We start from the raw sequence: 25015 nt of genomic DNA, 5'->3' as shown, positions 1-25015 counted from the left end.
GCCCCTGTGCTGTCTCTCCGGCCCACACTCCAGAGCCCTGAATTCTGGCCTCTGCGAGGAGCCCGAGCTCGGCTCTGCTCTGCTCCTGCTCCGCCCGCGTCCCTTCGCCCCAGGTGCGCGCGGAGGGCCCCCGAGAGACGGCCACCGCCCTCGCCCCGGCCCGGGCCGCACCTGGTCCTGCTTGTAGTCGCAGAGCGCCCGGAGGATGATGGGCTTGTTGCTGCGGTACTCGGGGTTCCGCGGCTTCAGCTGCACGATCTTCCTGGACTTGTTCACCAGGTTCTGCACCTGCCGCTTGTACTCCAGGATCTTCTCACGCTCTTTCTGCGGGCACAGCGGGGGGCTCAGGACTGGCGCTGGGGCGGGCGGGCCCGGGCAGCGGGCGGGGTCTGCGGCGGCCCACCTCCAGCTCCTTGATCTGGTCCAGCAGGCGCTGCAGGGGCATGCCCTTGTCGCACGGGTACTTCTTCCGGATGGAGTCCTGCAGCCCCTTCAGGTAGGCTTCCGTGGACTGCGCCTCCTCGAAAAACTGCCAGCGACAGACCCGTCACGGCCCCGCCCCGAGGGACAGCGGCTCGGGCTGACCGGGCGCCCGTGACGCAGCACAGAGGGGCACCGGCCAGGCCCGGGTCCACCCCACCCGACAGAGACGGTCACAGAACCCGGCACAGCCGTGCCCGCTCCGGAGGCCCTGTGGCACGACCACGTGCGTCACATGACGCTGGGACCCTGAGAACTGCCCCCCGCCGGCCAGTTAGCGGGCCACCCGCGGGCACTGCAGAGCCCGCCGGGACGGGGCCGGGCCGCGGCTGACCTGGAAGTAGGCGGCGTTCTCCTTGAGGTGCACGTCGATGCACTTGGTGATCTGCAGGATCCAGCTCCACTGCGTCTGCAGCGTGTCCATGTATGCCTGCGGTGAGAGTGCCCGCCCGTGTCCAGCCGGCCAGAGCCAACGCTGACCCCGGCCGGCCCCGCGCGGGGAACAGAACTGCCCACGGGGCAGGCGTGGTGCCACCACCCAAACAGGTGCCAGCAGGACTGGCCCCAGGCCCCCGCTGTGACAGACCCTCGCTGAGGCCGGAGCCCCCCCACGCCCCGCGCCAAGGCTGGGCTCCTCCGCCCGGGACGCCCTGCCCGAGGGCCCGGGAAGCTTCACTGCAGGCCACTGAGGGCCCAGAGAGGGAGGCTGGGGCAGAGGTGGCCGCCCCCGCCTGTGTCTATAAACCAAGTTTCCCGGGCACGCGGGGTGCCCGCTCGCTCCCTGGGCCCTGGGCGGTGGCTCCGGTGGGGCAACGGCTGGTTCCCACCCGTCCAACCCAGCCCTCGAGGGCTGCGAGCTTCCGGCCGGCCGCTTGGCAGAATCGGGAAAGACACCGGCCGCCCGGTCCCGGTGCCCATCCCGAAACGGCAGGGCCGACCAGCCTCGTCGCGGGGCGCGCCCGGGGCCCGCCTACCTCGATCTTGTCCGAGGCCGGGTGCTGGTTGAGGACCAGCTGGTCGCTCTCCTGCTTCAGCTTGTTGAGCTCCTTCTCCTTCATCTCCAGCTGGCTCATGCGGACCTGGAGAGCAGAGCCTCAGGGCGGGGCGCGGGGGCGCAGGGGGCGGGGCCAGGGGCGCGGGGGCGGGGCCGGCGGGGCGCGGGGGCGGGGCCGGCGGGGCCGGCGGGGCCGGCGGGGCCGGGGGCGCGGGGCGCGGGGCGGGGCTCACCGAGAAGGCCTCCTGCTTCTGGGCGATGTTGGTGTTCTTGTCGCTCCAGTCGTACAGCAGCTCCTCCTCCTCGCAGTCGTTGATCCACATGATCTCCCGGGACGTGGCCTGGATGATGTTCTGCAGCTGGCGCAGGTGGTCCATCCTCTCGAAGGACGCTTTCTGCAGGGCGGGCGCGGGCGGTGGGCGCGGGCGCAGGCAGGCCACAGCCCGGGGCAAGGGGGGCGGGGGGGGGGCCCTGGGGCCGGGTGCTCGTGCTAAAGTCTGCGACCCTCGTGGGAGGGTGGATCTTCCTGGCCTGCGTCTTGGTTTGGGGGGGGTTGGGTTTTTCCTTTGGGGTCACACCCGGCGGTGCTCGGGGGACCCTGTGGGATGCTCGGGGGACCTGTGGGATGCTCGGGGGACCTGTGGGATGCTCGGGGGACCCTGTGGGATGCTCGGGGGACCTGTGGGATGCCGGGGGCCAAACTCAGGCCAGCCGTGTGCGAGGCCAGCGCCTTGACCCCGGCACTGTCCCTCGGGCTCTCCTGGACCTTAGAGCACCCGGACCCCTGCCGGCTGGAGCGTGACGTCCGGGCCGAGGGGAGGGACAGGCCAGGCGGGGTGACACGGGGCCCCGGGGCGGGGCCGACCTACCAGCAGGTTCTCGTACTCCTCCTCCAGCTGGTAGATGGCGGATTTCTCCCTCTGGAAGACAAGCAGGGCCGTGAGGTCTGAGGACGCAGCCCCCCACCCCGCTGTGACCCCGACCCCGGGGCAGGGCCAGGGGGGCCGCCGGGACCCCTGGCGCCCGCCCGGGCCCAGCCTGCCTCACACGGTGACCTTCCTCCCTCCACGAGAGCCCACAGCCCGGGAGCCCCCATCTGCCCACCGCCCCCCTGAAGGGGGACGCGTCCCTCACAAACCCATCACACCCCACGTCCCGCCAAGGCAAGGGCAGGAAAACACCGCCCAGAGTCGGAGAAAGGGGTGCAGGCACACGCTGCCCAGGCCACCAGGGCGGGCGGGCAAGGACACCGCTGGGGGTCACCTTGGGGCTCCCCAAGGTCATACTCCCGAGGTCACGCTCCGTGGACGCCCCCATCTCCTGGGGACATGCTCCGTGGACGCCCCATCTCCCAGGGACAAGGACACGCTCTGTGGACGCCCCCCCCCTCCCGGGGACACACTCCATTCACGCCCCGCAGCCCTGCGGTGCCGTACCAGGTCGGCCTTGATCTTGTCCAGCTGCCAGCGGTAGTCCCCGATGGCGTTGTGGATGCTGCGGTGGCTGTTGATGTGCTGCTCCACGGAGCCCAGGTCCACGCCCCAGGCCACCGCGTCCATCTCCGCCTGCGCGGAGAGAGCTGTCAGGACGGGCGCCCTCGCAGCCCGGCTTCCCGGCCCAGGCGGCACGGACCCAGTTCCGACCGGCTTGTGGGCCCACGTGTGTCTCCGCCCATCCCCGCTGGCCCCGGCCGGACACGATTCAGGACGGGCCTCGAGAAACCCCGCCAGGGCTGTGAGGGCCCCCAGATGCACGAGCACACGCTCCTAGACACGCGTGTGCTCCATGCACGGCATATGCACGTGCACGTATGTACAGGCAGCACGTGTGTGCACATACGTGACGTGTGGCCTTCTCTTTAGGGACTTCCTTTTCTTGTTTGGCTTCTCTGGCTTAGGGGCCACATCGGCGAGGGCGTCCCCGGCCCTGCGCTCGGGGATCCCGGCGGGGGAGCCGGCAGCCACGCACCCTCCGCGTGCCGAGGCTCCAGCCCCCGGGCTCCCAGCGTGGCTGTGCGAGAGCGAGCAGGAGCCTGGGCTCAGCTGGGCCCCGGAGCCCCCTCCCCGCTGTCTCCCACACGCTTGGGCTGGTGCCGCTCTGGCCCCCCCAGCCCAGCCCTGCACATTCCCGCCCGGGTCTAAGCTCCAGGGCCCCTGCAGAGCCGGGCGCCCGGGTGGGCGGGACTCATTCCCGCTGGCCGGAGACGAGAGAGAGAGAGAGAGAGAGAGAGAGAGAGAGAGAGAGAGAGAGAGAGAGAGAGAGAGAGAGAGAGAGCGCCTGGCCGAGTGCCCATAGGCAGCCGACTCTCCTGGGAGGACACGGGGCGCGGCCATTGTCGGGGCCCGCACACTCTGATAACCCCAGCACGCTCAGAGGCCGGCGGCCACCTGTCACACGGACACAGGCAGGGGGCCAGGGGCCGGACGCTGGGGAAGGCAGAGACGTCTGCAGCAAAGGGTCTGCGTGCGGCCGAGCCAGCTCGAGTGCAGGGCGGGGCGAGGGATGGAACAGTGACCCAGGGGCGGCGTGCAGACCTAGGGCAGGGGTCAGAGCACCTGTCCTGCACGTGATGGACCTAGTGTGAACCCCAGCACAGGTGGTCCCCAGTGCACTGCCGGGGAGACCCCTAAGCACAGAGCCGAGAGTGGCCCTGAGCACAGAGCAGGGAGTGACCCTGAGCACAGAGCCAGGAATGAGCCCTGAGCACAGAGCCAGGAGTGAGCCCTGAACACAGAGCCGGGAGTCAGCCCTGAGCACAGAGCTGGGAGTGACCCTGAGCACAGAGCCAGGAGTCAGCCCTGAGCACAGAGCCAGGAATGAGCCCTGAGCACAGAGCCAGGAGTCAGCCCTGAGCACAGCTGGGCACAGCCAGCATCTCCCCCTCCATCCCACTAGGGAGAAAGGAGGGGAGAGGATATTTCGCCCATGATCTGGTCTGAAGGTGCCTCCACCTCTGACTGGCCCTGGACAAGGGTCCGCCCCTGGCAGCTCTGCCCAGGCTCCTCTCCCTCCGGTGCTCAGGGCCCCCGGCCAGCGCCTGACTGGGGACCGGGACGTCAGTGGCCGCCCACCATCCCTCCGAACCAGTGCTCCCACTGAGGGCCCCTCCAGGCGAGGGAACTGGCCTGAGAGTCCAGCAGGGAAGGCTGGGTTATGCAGTGGAGCGTGTCTGCGTGCAGGGGTGGGGGGCAGCCCCCGTGTCCGCCCCCGACGCCCCATCCCGCAGAGGCACCCGGTGTCCTTATGGGGTTTGTTTCTTTACTCCCGGGGGAGGGCACTCCTGCCTTCGTGCAGGCTGACTCCCCGCTCTGTGCTCGGGGATCACTCCTGGTGGGCCCGGGAGACCACACGGGGGCCAGGGTCAAGCCCGGGTCGGCCAGCACAGGGCAAGCGCCCCCCACTGTGCTTCAGGCCAGAACGTCTCACCCAGCGCCCGGGACACATCCCCCCAGGCCTGGGATCCCTCGCGCTCCCACGGGGGAAGCCGCACCTGTTCATTAGGGCGCCTAATCGCCACCCAGGACGAGGCCCTAATCAGCCGGACGCCCTGCCCCCGCGGGCGCCTCGGTCCCGCCTCCCGCCAGCCAGCCAGGGGGCCGGCTCAGCCCTGCGGTCGGAGCGGAAGGACCAGTTTCCCGGCTGCTCCACACCCGCTCTCCTCCCGCCCACAGCAGACGCCCACTCGCCGCTCACTCTTGTTTTCAGGGGGGCGGGGCTCGGGTCACACCTGTCCGTGCTCTGGGGCGACCCCTGGCAGTGCTCGGGGTCCTGCTGTGGTCACGGGACGTGGCCACATGCTCCTCCTGGACTCTCTGTCCGTTGCATTTTTCCCTCCTCTTTAGTGTTTGGGCCACACCCGGTGATGCTCCGGGCTCAGTCCCGGCTCTGTGCTCGGGGGTCACCGCTGGTGGGCTCGGGGGACCCTGGTCTGCCCTGACGAGTGCCCCCCGCCCAGCCCTGGCTCCAGCCCAGTCCCTCACACTGTGTTTTGTTTTGTGTTTTTGCTTTTTGGGTCACACCCGGCCATGCACACAGGTTACTCCTGGCAGTGCTCAGAGGACCCCAGGGGATGCTGGGAATCGAACCCGGGTCGGCCGCGTGCAAGGCAAACGCCCTCCCGGCTGTGCCACCGCTCCAGCCCCCCCTCGCACTTTAAAGGGACTGACGGGCGCCTTCTGGCTCATGCTGAGGATGAGCAGGCCCAGGGCCCACGAGGGTCACGCCCCGGCCCCCGCAGGGCTGAGGGCACAGGCCCGGACACAGGGCCAAGGGTCGGTGCTGGAGTTCAGGGACAAAGTGTCGGGCCGGCCCCGGGCGGGAGCCCGAGCTGAGTCCCTCAGCGGACAGAGGGACTGTCCAGGCCATTCCGGCTCTGGAGCAGCCGAGCACGGTCGCCACCCCGGGGGCCAGGAGGAGGCGGGTGGAGAACGCGGGCTTGGCCCCTGCCCCCCACCCCAGGACCCCTCGTGCTGCCCCCGGGCCCAGACTCGGCCCGACTCACCCTCTGCTGCCGCATCCAGCCCAGACACTCGCCGGTCAGGCGCTTGGTGAACTCGTCCCAGCCCGAGCCGCTCTGGCAGGTGTAGCCGCCCTTGGAGCTGGCCCTGCGCGCGCGGGGGGCGCTCATGGCCTTGTAGAGCGCCCGCATCTGTTCCTGCAGCTGCAGCAGCCTGCGGGAGGGACGGTCACTGCCCGCCTGCCTGCGCACTGGCCCGTCTGCGTTGGGGTCACACCGGTGGCGCTCAGGGGTCACTCCTGGCGCTGCTCGGGGGACCATGCGGGTGCCGGGGATCCAACCGGGTCGGCACACGCGACCCTCCCCGCTGGTCCCTCCCCGGGCCTTGCCTGAGCTTCCAGAAGCTTCCGCACCAGTAAGCAGGAGCTGGCCGGGTCTCCCGGGAAGGGCCTTGTTGGGACCGTTTCTGACCTCCAGAGCCGGAATGGCCTGGACAGTCCCGAGACCTTTAGCTGACCTGGGGGCACCTACACTTTCCCTCGGTTTCCCCCTGGAACTTTCTGGAACCCCCGGGTTTGCTGTGGGCGCCAAACGAGGCTGTGGCACAGCTGACTCTCAGAGCCGCTTTCTGGCCCATTCGGGCGGCCGGACCCAGTGTCCGAGGCAGGGGTGGGAGCTGGTAGGTGGGAAGGCACGTGCCAGGGTGTGAGGGCTGGGGCGGCCGCCCAGCCACACACAGGGGTCACAAGCAGATGCCCTGTGGGCCCTGCAGCTGGTGGGCGCTCTGGGAAGGACTGGCTGTGCTCCAAGGCACAGTGCTCCCTCCAGCCCCACCTCAGGGTGGACCAGCTGTGCTCCAACTCACAGTGCTCCCTCAATCCCCGCTTCATCTTCCTTTTCTTTCTCTTGGTTCTGGCCCACACCCCTCGGCTGCTCCCAGCTCTGTGCTCGGGAACAGCTGCTGGTGGCCCCCGGGGGCCCCTCTGCCTTGGCCCCGAGCCTCCTTCCTAGTCTCACTAACTCTCTTAAGCAAGGACGTGGCCCACATCTGTCAGGGCCCCCCGGGAGAGCCGGCCCCGGCACCTCTTCTGGTAGGCGTCGCAGGGCTGGCCCATCTGCCGCATCTCCCGGATGAGGCCGTCCGTGATCTCCATCTGCTCGTTGGCCTGCGCGAAGCACTCGTCCAGCTCCCTGTTGCGGCCCAGCTGCACGCCGTCGCCGTACTTCAGCTCCTGGGGGCGGGGACGCACGGGGCTGGGACACGTGTCCGGCATGCGCTGCCCCACAGCCGCGAGGGGCCGGAGCCCACAGAGACAGCCGGACAGACGGACGGACAGGCAGAGAACACGGCCCCGCCCCCGGCCCCAGCACTAGCCGGAAGCCACCCGCAGTTCCCGGTAGTGGGGCCTTGGCCAGCCGTGAGGAGCGGTCACTGCGGACGGCTGGCCTGGCGCCCCTCCCCCCGTGCTCACCGGCTGCACGATGAGCTCCGCCCGCATGAGGCAGTCGGCACAGTTCTGCAGCAGCTCCTGGATCGTGTTCTGGTTCTGGTGACGGGACATGGTCCCGGTTTGGCTGTGGGGCAAGCACAGAAGCCAGCGTCACCCCAGACTGCAGAGAGACGCGCCCGCCCCCCGCCTGGCCCTGGAGGGCACCGGAGGGCGGCTGGGCCCCACCCCCAAGAAGGGCCCTCCGGACAGACCCCCGGACAGACCCCCGGACAGACCCCCGGACAGACCCCCAGCAGACCCTCCGGACAGACCCTCCAGACAGACCCTTGGGACAGACCCCCGGACAGACCCGCGGACAGACCCTTGGGACAGACCCTCCAGACAGACCCTCGGATAGACCCCCGGACAGACCCTCGGACAGACCCCCGGACAGACCCCCCGGAGGCCAGACGGCTGTTCCCCACTGAGCACACGATTCTCTGGCCGACAGTTTCCCCAACGTTCTGGCCAGCTCTATGCGTCTTTATGCCACAGGCCCAGCCAGCAGCCCCCCAGGTGCGTGTGGACCTGGGCGCAAGTGGACCCTGGATGGGGCGGCTCCGGCCCTCCCGGTCCCACAGACACCCAAGACAGTGCTCCGTGCTGCCCAACAAACCCCGCGCCCAGGGCCGGAGCCCAGCCGAGCGTGGCCCTGCGGGAAGCCGGGGGCGGGAGAGAGAAGTTCCCCCCCGGAGTGTCTCCGGGACCCACGGCAGAGGTGTCCCGGGCCGGGAGACCAGCCCCGCGGCCTGCAGGAGACGTCCACGGGTCCCGGGAAGGGGCCCCTGGACTTGGGCGAGGGAGCGAGAGAGGGGCCCCGCCCCGTGCCCAGGTGTGGTGTGCACACGGCACCTCTGCCCCGCGGGACCCTGGTGCCCGCGGCGAGAGCAGGGCCGCGGCGTCTCCACGTAAGGCAGCAAACGTGCTTCTTCCGCCTACGGCCTCCCAGAGGCGAACCCGGCGACGGCGGGTAGGGAGAGGGCCAGAGACGACGCCTCCTCCCTCAGCAGCCCCACGAGGACGAGGACGCGGCTCTGCGGAGGGTGGGCTACCAACGGGGCCCACCCGCCCCACGGCCAGGCCCGGCCCTCCTTGCGGCCAGGAGTGGGGGGCTCCCCAGCCTGGCTCTGGCGGGTGCTAGGGAGCGCGTGTCAAGCCCCCTGAGGCGAGGGGGGGGGCTGGGAGGCGGCTCGGGGGACGGGCCCCGGCGAGGCTGGCAGGGGTGCCAGCTCCATCCCGGGCACCACCGGGCGTGGCCCCCAAAGTCGAAAAATCGAAATGGGTCTTTTCCAATACAAAGCCCTGGGTGGGCCCCGCCCCTCCGGCTCCACCCCTGCAGGCTGGGCGGGCCCCGCCCCTCCGGCTCCTCCCCTGTGGCTGGGCGCGCCCACCTGCCACCACTCCCCAGGCAGGCCTGGGCACCTCACTGCCCACCCAGCAGGGCACACCCGCCCGCCGCCGTGAATGCCGCCGTGGAATTCCCGGGAGCGGGCCCTGCTGACGCGGGCGGGCCGGGCCGGGCCGGCTGTCCGAACTTGTGCAGGATCCCAGCGGGCTCCGGGCCAGGCCCCTTTCCAAAACACCGGGACAAAAGGGTGGGAAGACACACAGAAGCCTCCGTCACTCGCTGCAGGGGGCACGCCCGGGGTGCCGGGCCAGGACACGCCGCGCCCTCACCTGAGCCCCAGCCAGGGCCCGGCACCCTCGGGGGGGGGCGGGGGGGGAGATGCACGGCAGGGTGGCCCCTGAGGGGGAAGGCGCCCTGGAGGGGCCGAGAGACACGCAGCCCAGGGGAGCGAGCCCTGGGGCGCCCCCAGGTCTCCCCAGCCCGAACACACAGGGAAGGGACAGCGGCCGGCCACGCCCTGCAGCTGTGGAGGGTGAAGTTGGGTCTGGCAGCGGAGTAGGGGAGCGAGAGGAGGACAAGGATGTGGACCCCCTGCCCGGGCACCGGCTGGCTCCAGGGAGCAGCACGTGGTCTCAGGCCGGGGCTGGGCTCAGGGGCTCCGTCTGCTCGAGGCCCCGACTCCCCCGGGGGCCTGCTTGCTTGGGGCATCGCTGACTGGCCACTTCCCAGAGACCCTGGGGGGGAGGGCCCAGCCATCCACACCCGTCTCTGCCTGCAGGAGCAGGGCTGGGGGGCACCCAGGGGCCCCCCGGGGGTCTCAGGGTGCAGAGGCCCTGCGGGAAGTGGGGCGTCTGGAGACCACCTGCTTCCCTGGGGCCCTAACGACTCCGAGCACTGCCCGCGGGTGGCTGCTGGCTGCGTGCCTTGAGACCCTGTTCTCAGCGGAACAACCCAGAAGCCAGCCCAGCCCAGGCCCCCCGCGGGGCGTCCGGGCTGAGGGGGGCAACTCGGCTCAGGTGAAGGCGTGCCCGATGTTCATTCCTCCGAGAACCCTTCCCGGAGCCCGGGGAGCTGCTCCACACGGTGACGCCCCCCGTAAGCCCGGTCGGGCGGGAGGGAAGAGTGCCCGCTAAGCTAACGAGCCCCCGGAGCCCGAGCGTCGGCCTCAGGAGCACTCCGCTCTTCCGCTCTTCTGAAATTCCACGTTTTATCTTCCAGCTCACGAGCACTGGGTGACTCACACAACAAAGAGCCTGCACAGACCCGGCTCTGGAAGTTCACTCTGAGCCTGTTTGGACAAGGATCACTCCCGGCTCGCTGGCAAGGCGGGGCGGGCGCCTGGAAAACCCGAAGCGGAGTCGCGTCCCCGGAGGGAGCCGGGGGGCAGAGTGCCCACCTCTGGGGGCTGACAGCAGCCCACCACCTGCAGGGGAGAGGGAGAGGGGGCTGCTGGGAAGAGAGCCCACACACTCGTCGGCTCTCAGCGGGGCGTGGGTGGGGGACACCCAGAAGGCCAGAGACACCTGAAATACTCAGTCTAACTGCTCAGTTTGGAGAAAGACTTGGTCCTCCTGGCTGAGTGCCCATCCTTCCCCTCCGGCTCCCCCTGTCCTCTCTCCCGCCCTCCTCAGTGTCCATCCGTCCATCCAGCCGCCCGCGGTCATCCACACATCCACCGCGCAGGAGTTCTTCCCCTCCATCGCCCTCCCAGCCGCCTGCTCCTCCCTCCCCACCCCCTCACAGGCTCCTCCGCGTCCCCCTGCCCTGGCACAGACAGCTGCTGGGGGCCCCAGGGCCTTGTCACATGGGCTGACTTCGGGAGTCCCACTCAAGGGCCCAGGAGAGGTGGGAAACAGCACCGTGACTATTTCCCCCAGGAGGTTTTGCTTCTTCATCAGCTGCCGTTTCCCAGCCTCCAGCCCCTGCCTACACTGCCCAGTGGGGAGGCCCCCGGCCCCGTCCTGCGCCCACCTGCAGACCCCCTCCCCTCGACAGCCTCACACCCGGAAGTCACCCTTCCAGGCCTGCCGGCTCAGTCGGACAGGACCTCAGCACCACGCCCGGGCCCATAGGGCCATCGGGACCCTCACAAAGACCCCATCAGGGACTGTGTCTCCCGGTGCAGAAAGGGGCTTCTTGCCCCTGCGCGGTTCAGAAAGACAGTTTCTCCTCCGCTGAGCCTGTCTCTGGGGGAACTCCGAAAGCCGCGCCGGCCTCCACGCCGTGTAAACTATGCTAGGGAGGCAGCTGCCGGCGAATCATTAACTCCCGGGGAATGGCGGAGGCACCCCCAGGCCCAGAGTCCAGCCGCCCTGCAGTGTGGGGTGTGCCCACCCCAGTGGCGCCCCCCGGGAGGGCCGTCCTCCGAGCCACGGGCCCGGGCAGCCTCCTGAGCTGGCTGGGTGTTTTTCTGCCCAGCAGAACGTTGGACTTTGCCCCGTCTTTGAATGTTAACCATATCCTGCAATAAATCGATAGCTCAGATACACCGCGCTTCCACAACAGCCACACGACACTTGTTTACTGGTGTCTTCTGTGTGTCAGGTGGGACTGTGTTAGGTACTGTCTTTACTGCTGTAAAATTTTGCTTAAATGTTCTCATCTTCCAGTACTCGCTGCTCCTCTCAAATAAAGCTGATGTAGGGACAGCGTCTCGCAGGGAGACACCCTCACTCAGCCTCTGTGTGTGAATGCTACAGGAACCTTCTCTGTGTGTGAATGCTACAGGAACGTCCACGCATATGACTGTGCTGCCCGTTAATAAAGACTCCTTTCTGTTTCTTAAGAAATAAAGAAGAGGGCGAGTCGAGAAGCAAAACAAAACCAGCACTGAAGACGAGGGTCAGAGAGAAGTGCTGGGAAGCGGAGCGAGCTTTGACGACGCCCCCGGGGGCACCCACTCGAACCCACCCACCGTGCGGAGACACGGGACCAGGCAGAGCATTCCCAGCAGGGGCTCCTGCCCTTGGTGCCCAGGGGGTCCCGCAGGAGTGTCTGGGGCTTACAAAAGTCAAAGCCAAACTGCAGTTCCTATTTTGAACTACTTCCCCGGTGAACATTTCATTCTGAAGCAGCCTCACCCCAGAGTGGGCTGCAAGTGCTGGGGGTGAACCCCGAGGCCCCTCTGGGGCAGAGTCAGGGGCACACACAGGGCGTGGCAGCCCTGCTGGGAGCCTGGGGCCCGCCGGCCAGCACCAGCACGCACAATGGGCCGAGCAGGTGGGGTTGCCAGTAGACCACACCCCCCGGAGGAGGACAGCCCCCTCCTCGGGCAGGAAAGACTGGTTCTCCAGGCGCCCGGGCCGGGGGCAGGCGGAGGTGGGCATCAGCAGTTTCTGTCTTTCCCAAGATGCAGCCGGCTCTGCAGAGAGGAGGCTGCCCAGGAGACCCCGACCCACGGCTCCTGTCACACACCAGGGTCCCTGACAGCCCCCTCCTCTGGAGCTCTTGGGAAAGAGGGCAAGGGTTACGGGCGAATACTCACAGGGTGCACAGCAGCCCCGTGTCCAGCAGAGGACACTCCCCACCCCCACCCCGGGGGCCACCCCGAGGCCCCCTGCAATTTATTTATTTTTTAATTTCTGGTTTGGGGCCCACACCCAGGGGTGCTCAGGGCTGACGCTGGCTCCGCACTCAGGCATCACTCCTGGCGGTGCTGGGGGCCCTCAGGGGGGCGCGGGGACCACTGCGGGGCCAGCAGCGCCCAGGTGAAGCCCCTGAGCTACCTCTCCAGTCCCACGGGGCAGCTGTGATCCAAGTTCCCCCGAAAGTCTCCCCGAGACACAGAACTGACTCAAACTTAATGACACGGCCGGTTATCTGCCCGGGGGCGCCCCGGGCATCTCCCCCGCCATCTGCCCCAGAAAGAAAACACGCGGTGCTCCTGGATGAATCACCGCCGGGAAGCCTGTTTCTCAGACCCTCCCTCCGCTCCTGCTCTCCCGCCCCACCCAGCTAACTCCACTGTCCGTCCACCGTTCCCACGGCCGCCACCCCGGACGCCTCCTCAACCCCCCCCAGCCGCCACCGAGCAGAGGGCGGAGCCTCTTCCTGGCCGCGCCCAGCAGGCCTGCAGGGCCACGGGGGTCTCTGCGTGCCCAAGGCGCTGCAGGGCTCCTGGTCCCCAGGGAAGACGCCCCATCAGCCCCCAGTGCTCAGACGGCCCACCCGGGGTCAAGAGTCTCCCCTGGTCCCGCCCTTGCAGGCTTCTCAGGGCCCCCGCTGCACCGCCCCGGTGCCACCCCCCACCCCATCATCTCTGCAGAGCCCCCCCACACGCGTGTGCAGGACACACACATGCACACACGGGACAGCAGTGGCCAGCGGGCACAGGCGGCTGCCAGGCCTCAGCCGCCTCCTGGGGCTGCTCCCCCCACTCCGAAGGGCAGGAGCAAGCGGGCGCGGGGAGTCTACAGGCCCCCGAGAACGAGCCGAAACCCCACCCCTGGGCGAGTGGGGGAGCGTCCCGGCACGCACGCCCCTGAGGCCCTGTCCTGGCTCCTGTCACCCCAAGACCCACGCTCTGATCTCGGCCGGGGCTGGCCCGGGCCGCCAAGTGCCACGAGTGGCCTGCCGGCCCCGGCCCCCGACCGGGACACGCGTTCGCCTCTCGGGATGGCCCAGACAGCAGGGCCGAGGTCCGGAGACGCACCTGGTCCCGCAGGCGCTCCCGGCCGGGCGGAGCGTGAGAAGAGGCGTGTGGGCGAGGACACACGGCCGGCGGGGGAGGGGGCCGCGGCAGATGCCCTGTCCTAAAATGGGCATGTGTCCTTCCAGCCAAGGGCGGCAGGGGACGGCGTCTCAGCGGCCCCAAGGGCGGCGGGACACAGGCCTCCCAGGCCCCGAGACGCCCCCGCCCCCAGGAACATCGCCCGACCCGGCCCACCAAGGGCTGGGCGGCTTTTCACACAGACACGCAGAAACAGCACAGTGCTCCCGAGCACAGCCCGAGCGCCAGAGAGCCTGTACTCAGGGCCTGGCCCGCTCTGCTGGAGGCCAGCAGTGAGGGGCTCCCGCGGGCCCTGGCAGGTGGGCGTGCCCCCCGCCCGAGCGCCTGCCCTGGGAAACGCAGAAGTCAGCGCTTGGCGGTGTGGGTGCTCCCTGCCCCCCAGGAGGGGGCCGTGCCCAGCAGGCCCAGGCAAGGCCCGGAAGCCGGGCTCCGCTCAGGATGACTCAAGCCCAGCCTGGCACCGGGCTGGCACCCCGGCCTCCATGCGCAGACGGGCGCTCTCCTGTTTTCTCTCCCGGGGGAAGCGAAACCCGACAGGCATCCGGGCAGGACTTCGTGGGGGACAGGGCCCGCCCCGCGCCCCACACACCCAGTGCCCGCACCCAGCTCACCCACCAATCAAACCCGCCCTGAGAAGAGGCACTGAGGGAGCGCCTCCAGGGGCCACCCAGCACGCTTTCAGAAACACAGGTCAGGGGCTGGGGAGAGAAGCGGGCAGGTAAGGCCCCACCTGGTCCCAGGGACACCACCAGCACCAATCCCCGAGCACAGAGCCAGGAGCCAGCCCTGAGGACAGGCAGTTGCAGCCCCAAAGCCAGGAAGGAAAATTAAACCAAGCCACTTGGTCCATAAACATGCCCCCGAGAACCACTGCCCCAAACCTGCCCGGGTTTCAGAGCCAGGACGAGCACAGAAGCCCCCGTACTCCCCCAAAACTGCGCTCAGAGAGGGCAGGGTCGGGGTTCAAAGGCCCACTCGGGGCTTGACTAGGTCCTGATTTGATAACGTCATTGGGAGAAGCAGCCAGCTGGAGCCCTCGCTGGGAAGGAATTGCAACCTCCTGCCCCGGACTGCAGGGGCGACTCTGCCGGTCGGACCGCCCCCTGCCCGGCTCTCACTCCCCCCGCCCAGGCGGAGGCGCGCGCCTCCCACCTGCTCAGGCGCTGGGACGGGCAACACGCCCCTGCGCCCTCGCTGTGCCACCAGCCCGGGCTCCTAGGCAAGCCCGGAGGGGCGTGCGAAGGGCGCCGGGTAGGGCCCTCGGGCACGCGCGGCCTCGCGCCCCGGGGGCGGGTGAGCTGGGGGGACCGAGAGCGCGCTGAGCCCGCCGTGCCCACACCCGGGGCCCCGCCGCACCCCGCCGCGGCCTTTCAAGGTTTTCCTTTGGGCTCTAACCCGGGTCTGACAGCGCCGCGCGACGGCACGGGAGGTCCCAGTGCGCCCCCCGCGCGCGTCCCGTGCGCCCCCGCGCCCCCGTGAGCCCCAAGTGTCCCGCGCGCCCCAGTTGTCCCGCGCGCCCCAAGTGTCCGGTGCGCCCCCCGCGCTCCCGGGTCCCCCCCCCGCGCTGGCCGGCCGCGGCCGGGGGCCGACGCCCGCGCCCCCGGACCCACCAGTAGCCGTCGGAGTTCTGGTCGGCCACGGTGCAGCGGCGCGAGTAGAACATCCTGCTGGTGGTGGTGGTGCCGCCGCCGCCGCCGCCCCCGCCGCCGCCGCCGCCGCAGGTCACCTCGTAGCGCAGGTCGGGGCCGGACTCGGCGCGGGTCAGGCGGCCCAGCGTGTTGATCCGCGGGTGCGACCCGCCGTTGCAGCTCATGTCGGCGCGCTGGGCAGCCGGGGGTCCCCGGGCCGGGCCGGACTGGGCGCTGGGGGGCCGGGCCGGGCCGCGCTCTCCGGGCTCTGGGTCTGGGTCTGGGCCGGGCCGGGCCGGGCCGGGCCGTGCGCTCGGGGTCCGCGGGGGCTGCGCCGGGCGGGAGCGCGGGGAGCGGAGCAGTGGCGCGCGGGGCGGCCGGAGCGCAGAGACGCCGGGCGGCGTCGGGGTGTTGGTGTGGGTCGGCGGCGCCGAGTCTCCTCCCCGCGGCCCGCGGCGCCCGGCCACACCTGGCCCGGCTCGGCCCCGGGCGGGGCGCGTCCCCGCCCCCCGGTGTCGCCGCCGCGCCCGCGCCCCTCCCCACCTGCGCCGCGCGCTCCGCCCCGCGCCGGCCGCGCCTTCGCGCTCGGGGGGCGGCTGGCTCAGCGCGGCGCGGCCCGGCCCTGCTTTTCAGGATTCCCCGGCCCGGGAGACGCCGAGCCCGGCTCGCCGCCGCTCGCAGTGCCCTGCAGGCCTTGCAGGGGGGCGGTCGCCGCTCGTCTCCCCCAGGGCTCGGGCGGATTCCCAGGGAACCCCGTTTTCCCGGGGCCGGGGGCGGGGGGAGTGTGCAAAAGTTCTTCCAGAGAACCGGCCCTTGTGGGGACGAGTCCCCCTCCTTGGCTCCTGCTGGGCCATTCCCCACGCAGCAGACACTATTTCGTGCCTCTTGCGTCGGCGGGGGGGGGGGGGGGTCTGGGGGGTAACCACTAAAATGACAAACTGCAATGATTGTTAACCCCCAAATCCAGCCTCCAGATGGTACCGCTGAAATCCTGCCCCAGGACCCCCTAGAAACTGGGTACCCCCGGTGCCCCGCCCCGCCCCGCCCCAGGACGGGCCCTGCCGGGGACTTCAGTCTCTCCTGGGCAGCGAAGAGATCATCCTTGGTTACAGATGAGTAACTGTGAGCTAGAACATTCCAGAAGTTTCTCCTGGGCCCCTCCCAGTGAGTGACTGAGTGGGAACAACCCTGGAGTCGGGTGTAGGGACCTAATCACACCGTCCATAAAAAGCTGTCTCCGTGGCTTGGAACACGGGGACTATTACCAGGTGACAGACACCGTTTGTAGCTGGGGTGGGGAGGGGCTCCGCGCCAGCCAGCCGGAGCACTCACTTTGCCTGAGGGGGCAGGGTCCTCCACACAGCCCACCAGGATGAGCCCACCAGGATGAGCCAGAAATAGCCCTGACTACCCTGGGTGTGTCCACACACAGAGGTGTTTGGGATAAATATTCATTGTTTCCCCCAACGGGGTCAGCCTGCGTCCCTTCTTCAGGAGCCAGTTCGGAGACGGGCAGGCCCAAAGCACAGACGCAGGTGCTCGGTCCGAGCCTGACTGCCCCACCTTCACACTTGGTGCTTCGGGGTCAGATCTCAAACATCGGCCCGTCCGTCCTTGCCGCTTGCCAGAGTCAGTCTGCTCAGCTCCAGACCCCGAGAGGGAGCCAGCGGCACCCTTGGTACCTGCTGCTGCCGGGCCCTGCCTCAGTCTCCCCTCTTGAGCAAAGGCCGCCGAGCACCAGGGCTGGCTGCAGAAACAGACACCCACCCGCTGGAGGGAGGGGTCTCTGGGGGTGCGTCACCACAGTCCGGAGAGCATTTGGTCTTCATTTGTTTGGCAAATCACCGGGAGCGGGGCGGGGGGGGGGGTGGGAGGCGGGAGGTGGCAGAGGTGGAAAATGCAGCGTGGGAGGGCCCAGGCGCTGGTTTAAACTCGCAGAGCTGTGCTCCCTGGTGGTCCTGTTAGTGCACTGGGCGTCCGAGGGGCCTCGTGGTCGCTGGGATTCTCCTGCAGACCACCCCAGCGGGGACCCTCTTGTTGTCACCCGAGTACTGAGCCTCACGGTGGGGGGCAGTCAGGGGCCCTCTGCGCCGACACCCCCACCGCACTACTCCCCAGCGGTGCGTGGCAGGGCACGCTGCCCACAGCTGCAGCGGGCGGCTGTCCGCGATTCCCGGGAATGCAGTGGCCTCCAGCTACTAACACGTCAGGACTGGGACGCCACTTTCAAGCAAGGCTCCTTCCGGATGATCAAGATAAGAGACGCAATAAATAGATCGACAGGCGCGAAGGAATGCGGGCAGGCGGGCAGGCGGCCGGAGCCCCTCGGCCAGGCCCGGGTCCCCGAAGACAGCAGCTCACAGGCTCCCAGTCCAGAACCGCGGGTCGCTGGGCAAGAGCCCAACTTCCTTCCGTGCTGGTGGGCCTGTGCGACTTGCTGGCCCGCCATGCAGATGGCCCCAGGGCGCACAGGTCACACGGGCTGCAAGCGGGGATGGTGCCACCCCACCAGGCCACCGCTCCTGGCAGAGGTGACCTCGTGACCCTTGCCGCTTTCATCTGCGTGCCGCGAGAGAGTGGCCGCTCTCAAGATGCAGGGCCTGTGTCCAATCACTGAGAACCCCCCTGAAGTCTTGGCATCTGCACAGGGGCCTCTGAGGGCCCCGCCCACCCAGGAGTCCAGTGCAGTGGGCGGGGGAGGGGCACTGCCTCTCCCGGCCCCTCGCCCCAGCTGACCCGGGAAAGCGGCTATTTTTTCCCCCACTTGTAGATAGCTGAGCTGTCGGGAACAGCTCCGTGACATGCGGCGCCCGCTCCAGCTGCCTCGAGGCCCCCCGGCACGTCCTGGGCCTGCGTTAGATCTCAGCAGAGGGCCCGGTGCGGGGGGGGCTCCGAGGGGCTCCCTCCTCTGCAGGGCTGGTGGAATCCCTGGGCCCAGCAGAGACCGGCAGCCTCTGAGTCCTTCTGCGGGGAGTGTGGGCCGGAGCTGGTCGGAGCTGGGCGGGGGGGACACGGCCGCTGAGCACAGCGGGGCGGGTGGGGGGCGCTTGCCCTGCACGCGGCTGACCTGGGTCTGATCCCTGGCACTACTTGCGGTCCCCTAAGCACCGTCAGGAGTGAGCCCTGAGCAGAGCCAGGAGAAGCCCTGAGCCCCCCCCTCGGAAAAAAAAAAAGGAAAATTCAAAATCCGCGTTTCTGAGGGATCCTGGAGCTGGAAGCTGCCTCCAGAGCTCGCACACGTGTAGCTACTAGTTCCTGCGTGTGCCCCAGCTGGTGGCACTCGGGGCCCACCTGGCACTGCTCGGAGGCCCCAGTGAACCCAGCATGGTGCCAGGGGCGGCTTACCCCGCCCTCCCCGGCTCTCCGGCCAGTCTGACCGGACACCACCTCCCGACCCCCACACAGCAGAGACGCGGAGACCCTTGTGGTGTAGATGGGGGGGGGGTCCGCAGGGCGGGACGGGGGCACCCCCGGCTCGGGCACATCCCTGCCCCTCCCTGGGCCCCGTGTGGACCCGGCCCCAGTTTCCTCAGGCAGCCCAGCAAAGGGGAGGCGTTGCCGCGCTCCTGCCCCTCGCCCGGACCCGCAGGCCTGGGCAGCGGCCACCGCAGAGGCCAGCCCGGCCCCCTCCTGCACGCACGCTCAGCTCAGCGGGGGTCGCCCGTTCGCTCGTCTCAGGAGCCCCCAAGCTGCGCTCGGGGGTCCCTCCGGCCATTCCCAGGCCAGCAGGCCAGCGGTTGCCTCGGGACCCGAGGACACGGTGCTGGGCACACGGCACCTCCAGGGCCCCCCGCAGTGCTCTGGGGCTCTGTGCGCCTGTGCCCGCATCCCAGCAGAGTTCGGCCGGGACCCAGTGCTGTGCCACGCCCGTCCTGCACCACGCAAGATGAGGCTCCCATCCCCAGCACACACACATGCACACGCACACATATGCACACACATACACATGCACACACATATGCACATGCATACACATGCACACACACATGCACACATATGCACACATACAAACACACATGTACACATGCATGTGCACACACATGCACACTTACACACATACACATGCACACGCGCACACACAAACACAAACACATGTGCACACATGCACACACATGTACTGCATACACATGCACACATGCATGTACACATGCACACATGCACACACATGCACACACATGCACACATGTACATGCATGCACACACACACCAGAAACACAGACCCCTGGCAGGGTGGGGCAGAGCGCAGTGCGCTGGGGGCAGGCAAGCACGCACCACCCAGCTCTCATCCCCAGCACCACGCATTCTCGGGAGCACTGGGCCCAGAGTAGCCCTGAGCTCTGCCAGGTGTGAAAAGAAACAACCCCCACCCAGATCCTTGCCCCGCTGCCCTGCGCCTGCTTGCAGGACACTGTCCAGTCCCGTGTCCCCACAGAAGCTGGACCTAAGGACTCCGGGACTCTGCTCCTGGACACCTTCACGGTCACCAGCGGGGGCGGGGCGGGCAGGGGGCCACACCCAGGGGCCGTGAGGCTCCCTCCTGGCTCTGTGCTCAGGGTCACAGCTGGCGGGCTCGGGGGATGAGAGGGTTGACTGGGGCTGGGGTAAGGCCAGTGCCCGCCCCTGTTCTCCCAGGTGTCAAAGGAAACCGAAAGCCGGCAATGGGCGGGGAGAAGCTCTCCCCGCCCCCCTGGGGCTCCCTGAGAGGCTGTCAAAGGGGGGGGGACGGGGCCGCGAGAGGGGGCACAGCAAGAGGGAGGCCGCAGAAGGGGACCCGCGAGGGCACAGGGGGAAGCAGGGCCCAGGGGCCGCGGCCCCCCCAGCCAGGCTCAGAGCCGCCCTGGGGTCCACCAGCTGCTGCTGGGAGCCGGGGAAGGGGGGCTGACCGCGACCCCGCGACCCCGCGACCCCCGACCCCGCCGGCCGCTGTCCTCCTCTGCAGGGACGTGCGCTGACGTCAGGCGGAAACGCGTCCAGCAGGAGAGCAGGACGCCGGGCGCGCGGCGGAGCGGGAGGCGGGCGGAGGGCAGGCGGGCGTGGGCAGACAGGTCCTGCCCGCCCGGCCGGTCCAGCCGCTCGCCCGGGCCCAAGGATCAGCAGTTTGGTTTCAGGTGCGAGCCAGCACCTGTCCCCCGTCCCCTGGCTCCCGGCCGGTCCCAGCCCGAAGGCCCCTCAGAGCTGCCCCACGTGGTACAGCCCCGATCCTGTGGGGCCACGTGAGCCTCCCCGAGCCAACGGAGAGCGCAGGGGCAGCAGCCACGCGCGGCCGGGGTCACCCCTGCTCTGTGCTCAGGGCCACTCCCAGCTCTGTGCTCAGGGCCACTCCCGGCTCAGTGCTCAGGAGTCACTCTCGGCTCAGTGCTCAGGGGTCACTCCCGGCTCTGTGCTCAGGGTCACTCTCAGCTCTGTGCTCAGGGCTCACTCCCGGCTCTGTGCTCAGGGTCATTCCCCGCTCAGTCCTCAGGGGTCACTCTCAGCTCTGTGCTCAGGGCTCACTCCTGGATCTATGCTCAGGGCTCACTCCCGGCTCTGTGCTCAGGCCTGATCCCAGCTCTGTGCTCAGGGCTCACTCCCGGCTCTGTGCTCAGGGATGACTCCCAGCTCTGTGCTCAGGGCTCACTCCCGGCTCTGTGCTCAGGGATAACTCCCAGCTCTGTGCTCAGGGCTCACTCCCGGCTCTGTGCTCAGGGCTCACTCCTGGCTCTGTGCTCAGGGCTCACTCCCGGCTCAGTGCTCAGGGCTCTGAGAATCCTTAGGATTCTGGGAACCCCGTGCAGTGTTATGGTTGACTGTCAGCCAGGATGCGTGCCTTAAACCTGGTACTGTCTCCTGGTTTGAAGGGGGGTCTTGAAGCCCCTCGGCCACCAAGGGACTTGTCCTCACAGGTGGGATTTCCACTGTTAGGAAATGCACCTGGGTGAAGTCGTTCTGTTTTCTTGACGCCTGTATCCTAAACGCTGGAGTCACACTGGTCACGGAAACGCAAAGGTCTGTGTGTCTGAGGCGTGCAATGTCAGCTGGCCACGCCCACCGCTGGGTTCCCTGTCCCCCACCACTGTCCCTCGCACCCAGTCGCCCGGGCCCTGGTGAGCGCAGCCCCGCAGCCAGAGTCCAGGCCTGCTTCCCTGCTTTTGTTGGCCCTGTTCCGCCTCGGTTTCTCCCGTCCCAGACGGGTGAGGTCACAGTATCTCTTTCTCCTCCGACTGACTCCACTCAGCACCACCCTGGACTCCCCAAAAGGCAGGATTTCCATCCCCCTCGGCCCACCTGGGCGGTGGGCGGGCTCTTCCCCGGCCGTGGGGTTGGGCCCAGCACTGCAGCAAGCTCGAGTGTGCAGATACCCTTCGAGCTACCACGTTTGTGCTCCGAAGCGGGGCCCGGGCTGCTGGAGGGGACTCTGGTCGGGTCTCCCTCGGATTTTCCGAGACAGCCCCGAATGTCCTCCCCGTGGCCAGACCAGCCCGCCCGGCACCCGCGGGACGAGGGGCCTTCCCCCCACCCCCAGCACCTGGCCTTCTTGACGGAGGCATTTTTCTGGAGTGAGGTGATATTACACCGTCAGCCTGATTCACATTCCCCTGCTAATTAGTGACGATGAGCATAAAAATAAATGTTCATAGACCTGGAATGCGGCTCCGTGGGAAGCCCCTCCTCTGTCGGTCCGAGCCCCGGGTCGCCCGTGCCAAAAACTAAATAAATGTAAGTTAGTAGATGGGTGTGTCGAGAGAGATGGATGTGGAGACGGCAAACACGCCATAATGGTTTAAAGAGCCATTGTTTCTTTGGTTTGGGGGCCACACCCAGCGGTGCTGGGAGCTGCTCCCAGTTCTGTGCTCAGGGATCGTTCCCAGCAGTGCTCAGGGGTCACACTGGGATCAGCTGCATGCCAGGCAAAAGCCTTATATTCCTGGGGCTGGAGCGATAGCACAGCAGTGAGGGCATTTGCTTTGCTCTCAGCCGACCCGGGTTCGAGTCCCAGCATCCCATACGGTCCCCCGAGCACCGGCAGGAGTAATTCCTGAGTGCAGAGCCAGGAGTAACCCCTGTGCATCGCAGGGTATGACCCCCCAAAAAAAAGCAAAAAGATAAAATAAAGGGCCTTATATTTTGTCATATCTCTCTAGCCACTTTAAAAAACAAAATTTAAGTCATTCTTTTTTTTCCCTCGTGAGAAACATTTATTTTTAATTTTTATTTTTAATTTTTAGTTAGTGAATCACCATGAGGGTACAGTTACAGATTTACACATTTTCGTGCTTGTTTTTCCGTCATACAATGTTCGAGAGCCCATCCCTCCACCAGTGTCCATTCTCCACCACCGATGAACCTAGTATCCCTCCCACCCCCCACCCCAACCCCCCAACCCCACCCCACCTCTGTGGCAGGGCATTCCCTTTTGTTCTCTCTCTCCGACTGGGTGTTGTGGTTTGCAGTAGGGGTATTGTGTGGCCATTGTGTTCAATCTGTAGTCTACTTTCAGCACACATCTCCCTTCCCGAGCGGGTCCTCCAACCACCCTTTACTTGGTGTTCCCTTCTCCCTCTGAGCTGCCTTTCCCCCAACATGTGAGGCCAGCTTCCAAGCCATGGAGCCAACCTCCTGGAACTTATCTCTACTATTCTTGGGTGTTAGTCTCCTATTCTGTTACTTTATATTCCACAGATGAGTGCAACCTTTCTGTGTTCTGTCTCTCTCTTTCTGCCTCATTTCACTTAACATGATACTTTCCATGTTGATCCACTTGTATGCAAAGTTCATGACTTCATCCTTTCTAACAGCTGCATACTATTCCATTGTGTAGGTGTGCTGCAGTTTATTTTTAAATTTTTTAAATTTTATTTTCCCCCACACCTCATGTGAACACTGTGGTTTAGCAATTTGTTGCATTCAATACTCCCACCCCACCGCTCCACCGCGGCACCTTCCCCTGCTGTTCTCTCCCATTTTCCAACCACGCCTAAGCCTCCGCCACGGCAGGCCCTCAGCCACATATTCTTAGTGACCTGGTCCGACGTGCTGAAAATGACACGTCCCCCCCTGGGTCTCGATTCCAAGAACCCCAGTGGTGGGGGCTGCCTGAGCAGGGGGCAGGGCCTGGGGGGCCGGGGGTGCAGGGAGACCCCCAGGCACCTCAGCCAACGTGGCACGAGTTGGGAGGAACCGAGAAGCGAATCCTCAGCAGCTGGCCTGAGGGTGGACGGGAGCGTGGGGGTGACGGGGGCGCGGGAGCCGGCCACGGGTTTGGGGCTGGGTCACTGCAAGCCCGAAGGCCCCAGGTGACCAGCTCCGGAAACCACGGGGTGTAGACTTTGTCTTTCATGCCAAATTCCTGAGAGTTCAGCAGGACTCAGCCTGATCCCGCCAGCACCCAGCCACGGGCACGGCCCCCGTGGCGCGTGCCCCCCAGACCCCTCTCCCTGCACCCCCACACTTCTCTCCCGGGACCCCCAGAGCTCTGCTTCCTTCTCTCGGGGGATGGGGGATGGGCCGACTCCGGGGACCCAGCGCCCTGCCCCTGCCCGCGCGCCCGCCCCTGCTCTGCTTTCTGCCAGTTTTGCTGTCTCTTTTAGGCTCCGTTAGGGGCACGCCTGCGGGGTGGGCCCCTCCTAGAGGTGCTCGGGGTCCTCGGGGGCGGGAGGCAGTTCCCCTCTCCCTGGCCCCTGGCTTGTTCCCCCTTGGTCCCGTCCGCTCTCCCTCCTCCCGTCCACCCAGCTCACTCCTCCTCAGGCCGGTGAGGCGGCAGATGCTGGGCTCGGTTCTGGCAGGACTGTCCCTCCCGGCCGGGCACCGCGCGCGGCAGACGCAGCCGCTTCCTCCGAGGGCGAGTGGGGCTTGCTCACCGCGGGCTCACAGCAGGGCGCCGAGCGGTGTCACCCCGGTTACAGGGCGCTGCAGGCCTCCGCGGTCACTGGGGCAATTAGCAGGGGCCATAAAAACCCGCCTCGGTGACCCTCCCGCCTCGGTGTCCCTCCCACACCCCCTCTCCCGCCCCAGAGGACCTGGCCGCTGACCACGGAGTCCACCCCAGTCTCCACAGCTCCTGTTCACACTCCCCAGCTTCTCTTTCCCACTCTCATTTGGGGGGGTCGCGCCCGGCGATGCACCGGGGTGACTCCTGCCTCTGCACTCAGGAATCACTCCTGGTGGTGCTCAGGGGACCATATGGGATGCTGGGAATCGAACCCGGGATGACCACGTGCAAGGCAAACGCCCTCCCTGCTGTGCTATCGCTCCAGCCCCCAGCCTCTCTCTTTTCAAACAATCTTTGGGGTTTTTTTGTTCTGTTTGGGGCCACACCGGCAATGCTCAGGGGTGACTCCTGGCTTTGCACTCTGGAGCCACTCCTGGCGGGCTGGGGGGGCCCTGTGGGATGCTGGGGATTGAACCCAGGTTGGCCGTGTGCAAGGCAAACGCCCTCCCCACTGCACTATCGCTCCAGCCCCAAAACCTTTTTGCTTGTTTTAATTTTGATTTTGGGGCCACACCCAGAAGTGCTCAGGGCTTACTCCTGGCCCTGAGCTCAGGGATCCCTCCTGGGAGGGCTTGGGAGACTGTACGTGGTGACCGTCCACTGGGGGCCGGACACGAGTCAGCCATGTGCAGGGCAAGTGCCTTACCCATCGCACCATTGCTCCAGCCCTCCTTTAAAACAATGTGTGCATGTGTGTGTGTGTGTACGTGTGCGTGTGTGTGTATGTGTGTGCGTGTGTGTGCATGTGTGTGTGCGTGTGTGTATATGTGTGTGCATGTGTGTGTATGTGTGTGTGCGTGTGTGCATGTGTGTGTGTACGTGTGTGTGCGTGTGTGTATGTGTGTGTGCGTGTGTGTGTGTGTGTGTGTGTGCACGTGCCCCTGCCTGCCACACCTGGTGATGCCCAGGGGTTTCTCCCATC

The 25015-nt window shown here is 67.3% G+C and overlaps 1 protein-coding gene and 1 long non-coding RNA gene across 3 annotated transcripts in view; one reads left to right on the top strand and one right to left on the bottom strand.

Moving 5' to 3' along the window:
- DSP (desmoplakin) overlaps nucleotides 1–15310 on the bottom strand; it is a 30626-nt gene extending 15316 nt beyond the window's left edge. For both annotated transcript variants that reach the window (XM_055129265.1, XM_055129266.1), the window contains exons 1-11: nucleotides 15108–15310; nucleotides 7403–7505; nucleotides 7014–7162; nucleotides 5976–6144; nucleotides 2911–3039; nucleotides 2344–2394; nucleotides 1708–1869; nucleotides 1455–1559; nucleotides 815–910; nucleotides 404–529; nucleotides 172–324 (exon numbers count right to left, since the gene is read on the bottom strand). In XM_055129265.1, the coding sequence (XP_054985240.1) occupies nucleotides 172–324; nucleotides 404–529; nucleotides 815–910; nucleotides 1455–1559; nucleotides 1708–1869; nucleotides 2344–2394; nucleotides 2911–3039; nucleotides 5976–6144; nucleotides 7014–7162; nucleotides 7403–7505; nucleotides 15108–15310 (1446 nt within the window). The remainder of the gene's footprint in view (nucleotides 1–171; nucleotides 325–403; nucleotides 530–814; nucleotides 911–1454; nucleotides 1560–1707; nucleotides 1870–2343; nucleotides 2395–2910; nucleotides 3040–5975; nucleotides 6145–7013; nucleotides 7163–7402; nucleotides 7506–15107) is intronic.
- On the top strand, nucleotides 1703–11272 carry LOC129402494 (uncharacterized). Its single transcript, XR_008628675.1, has 2 exons — nucleotides 1703–1842; nucleotides 9987–11272. It is a non-coding gene; the product is annotated as an uncharacterized LOC129402494 (long non-coding RNA).
- Nucleotides 15311–25015: the final 9705 nt, after the last annotated feature.

The sequence above is a fragment of the Sorex araneus genome, chromosome 2 (genome assembly GCF_027595985.1).
Source record: "Sorex araneus isolate mSorAra2 chromosome 2, mSorAra2.pri, whole genome shotgun sequence".
NCBI classification, from domain to species: Eukaryota; Metazoa; Chordata; class Mammalia; order Eulipotyphla; family Soricidae; genus Sorex; species Sorex araneus.
This window is presented reverse-complemented; position numbering and strand designations above follow the sequence as displayed.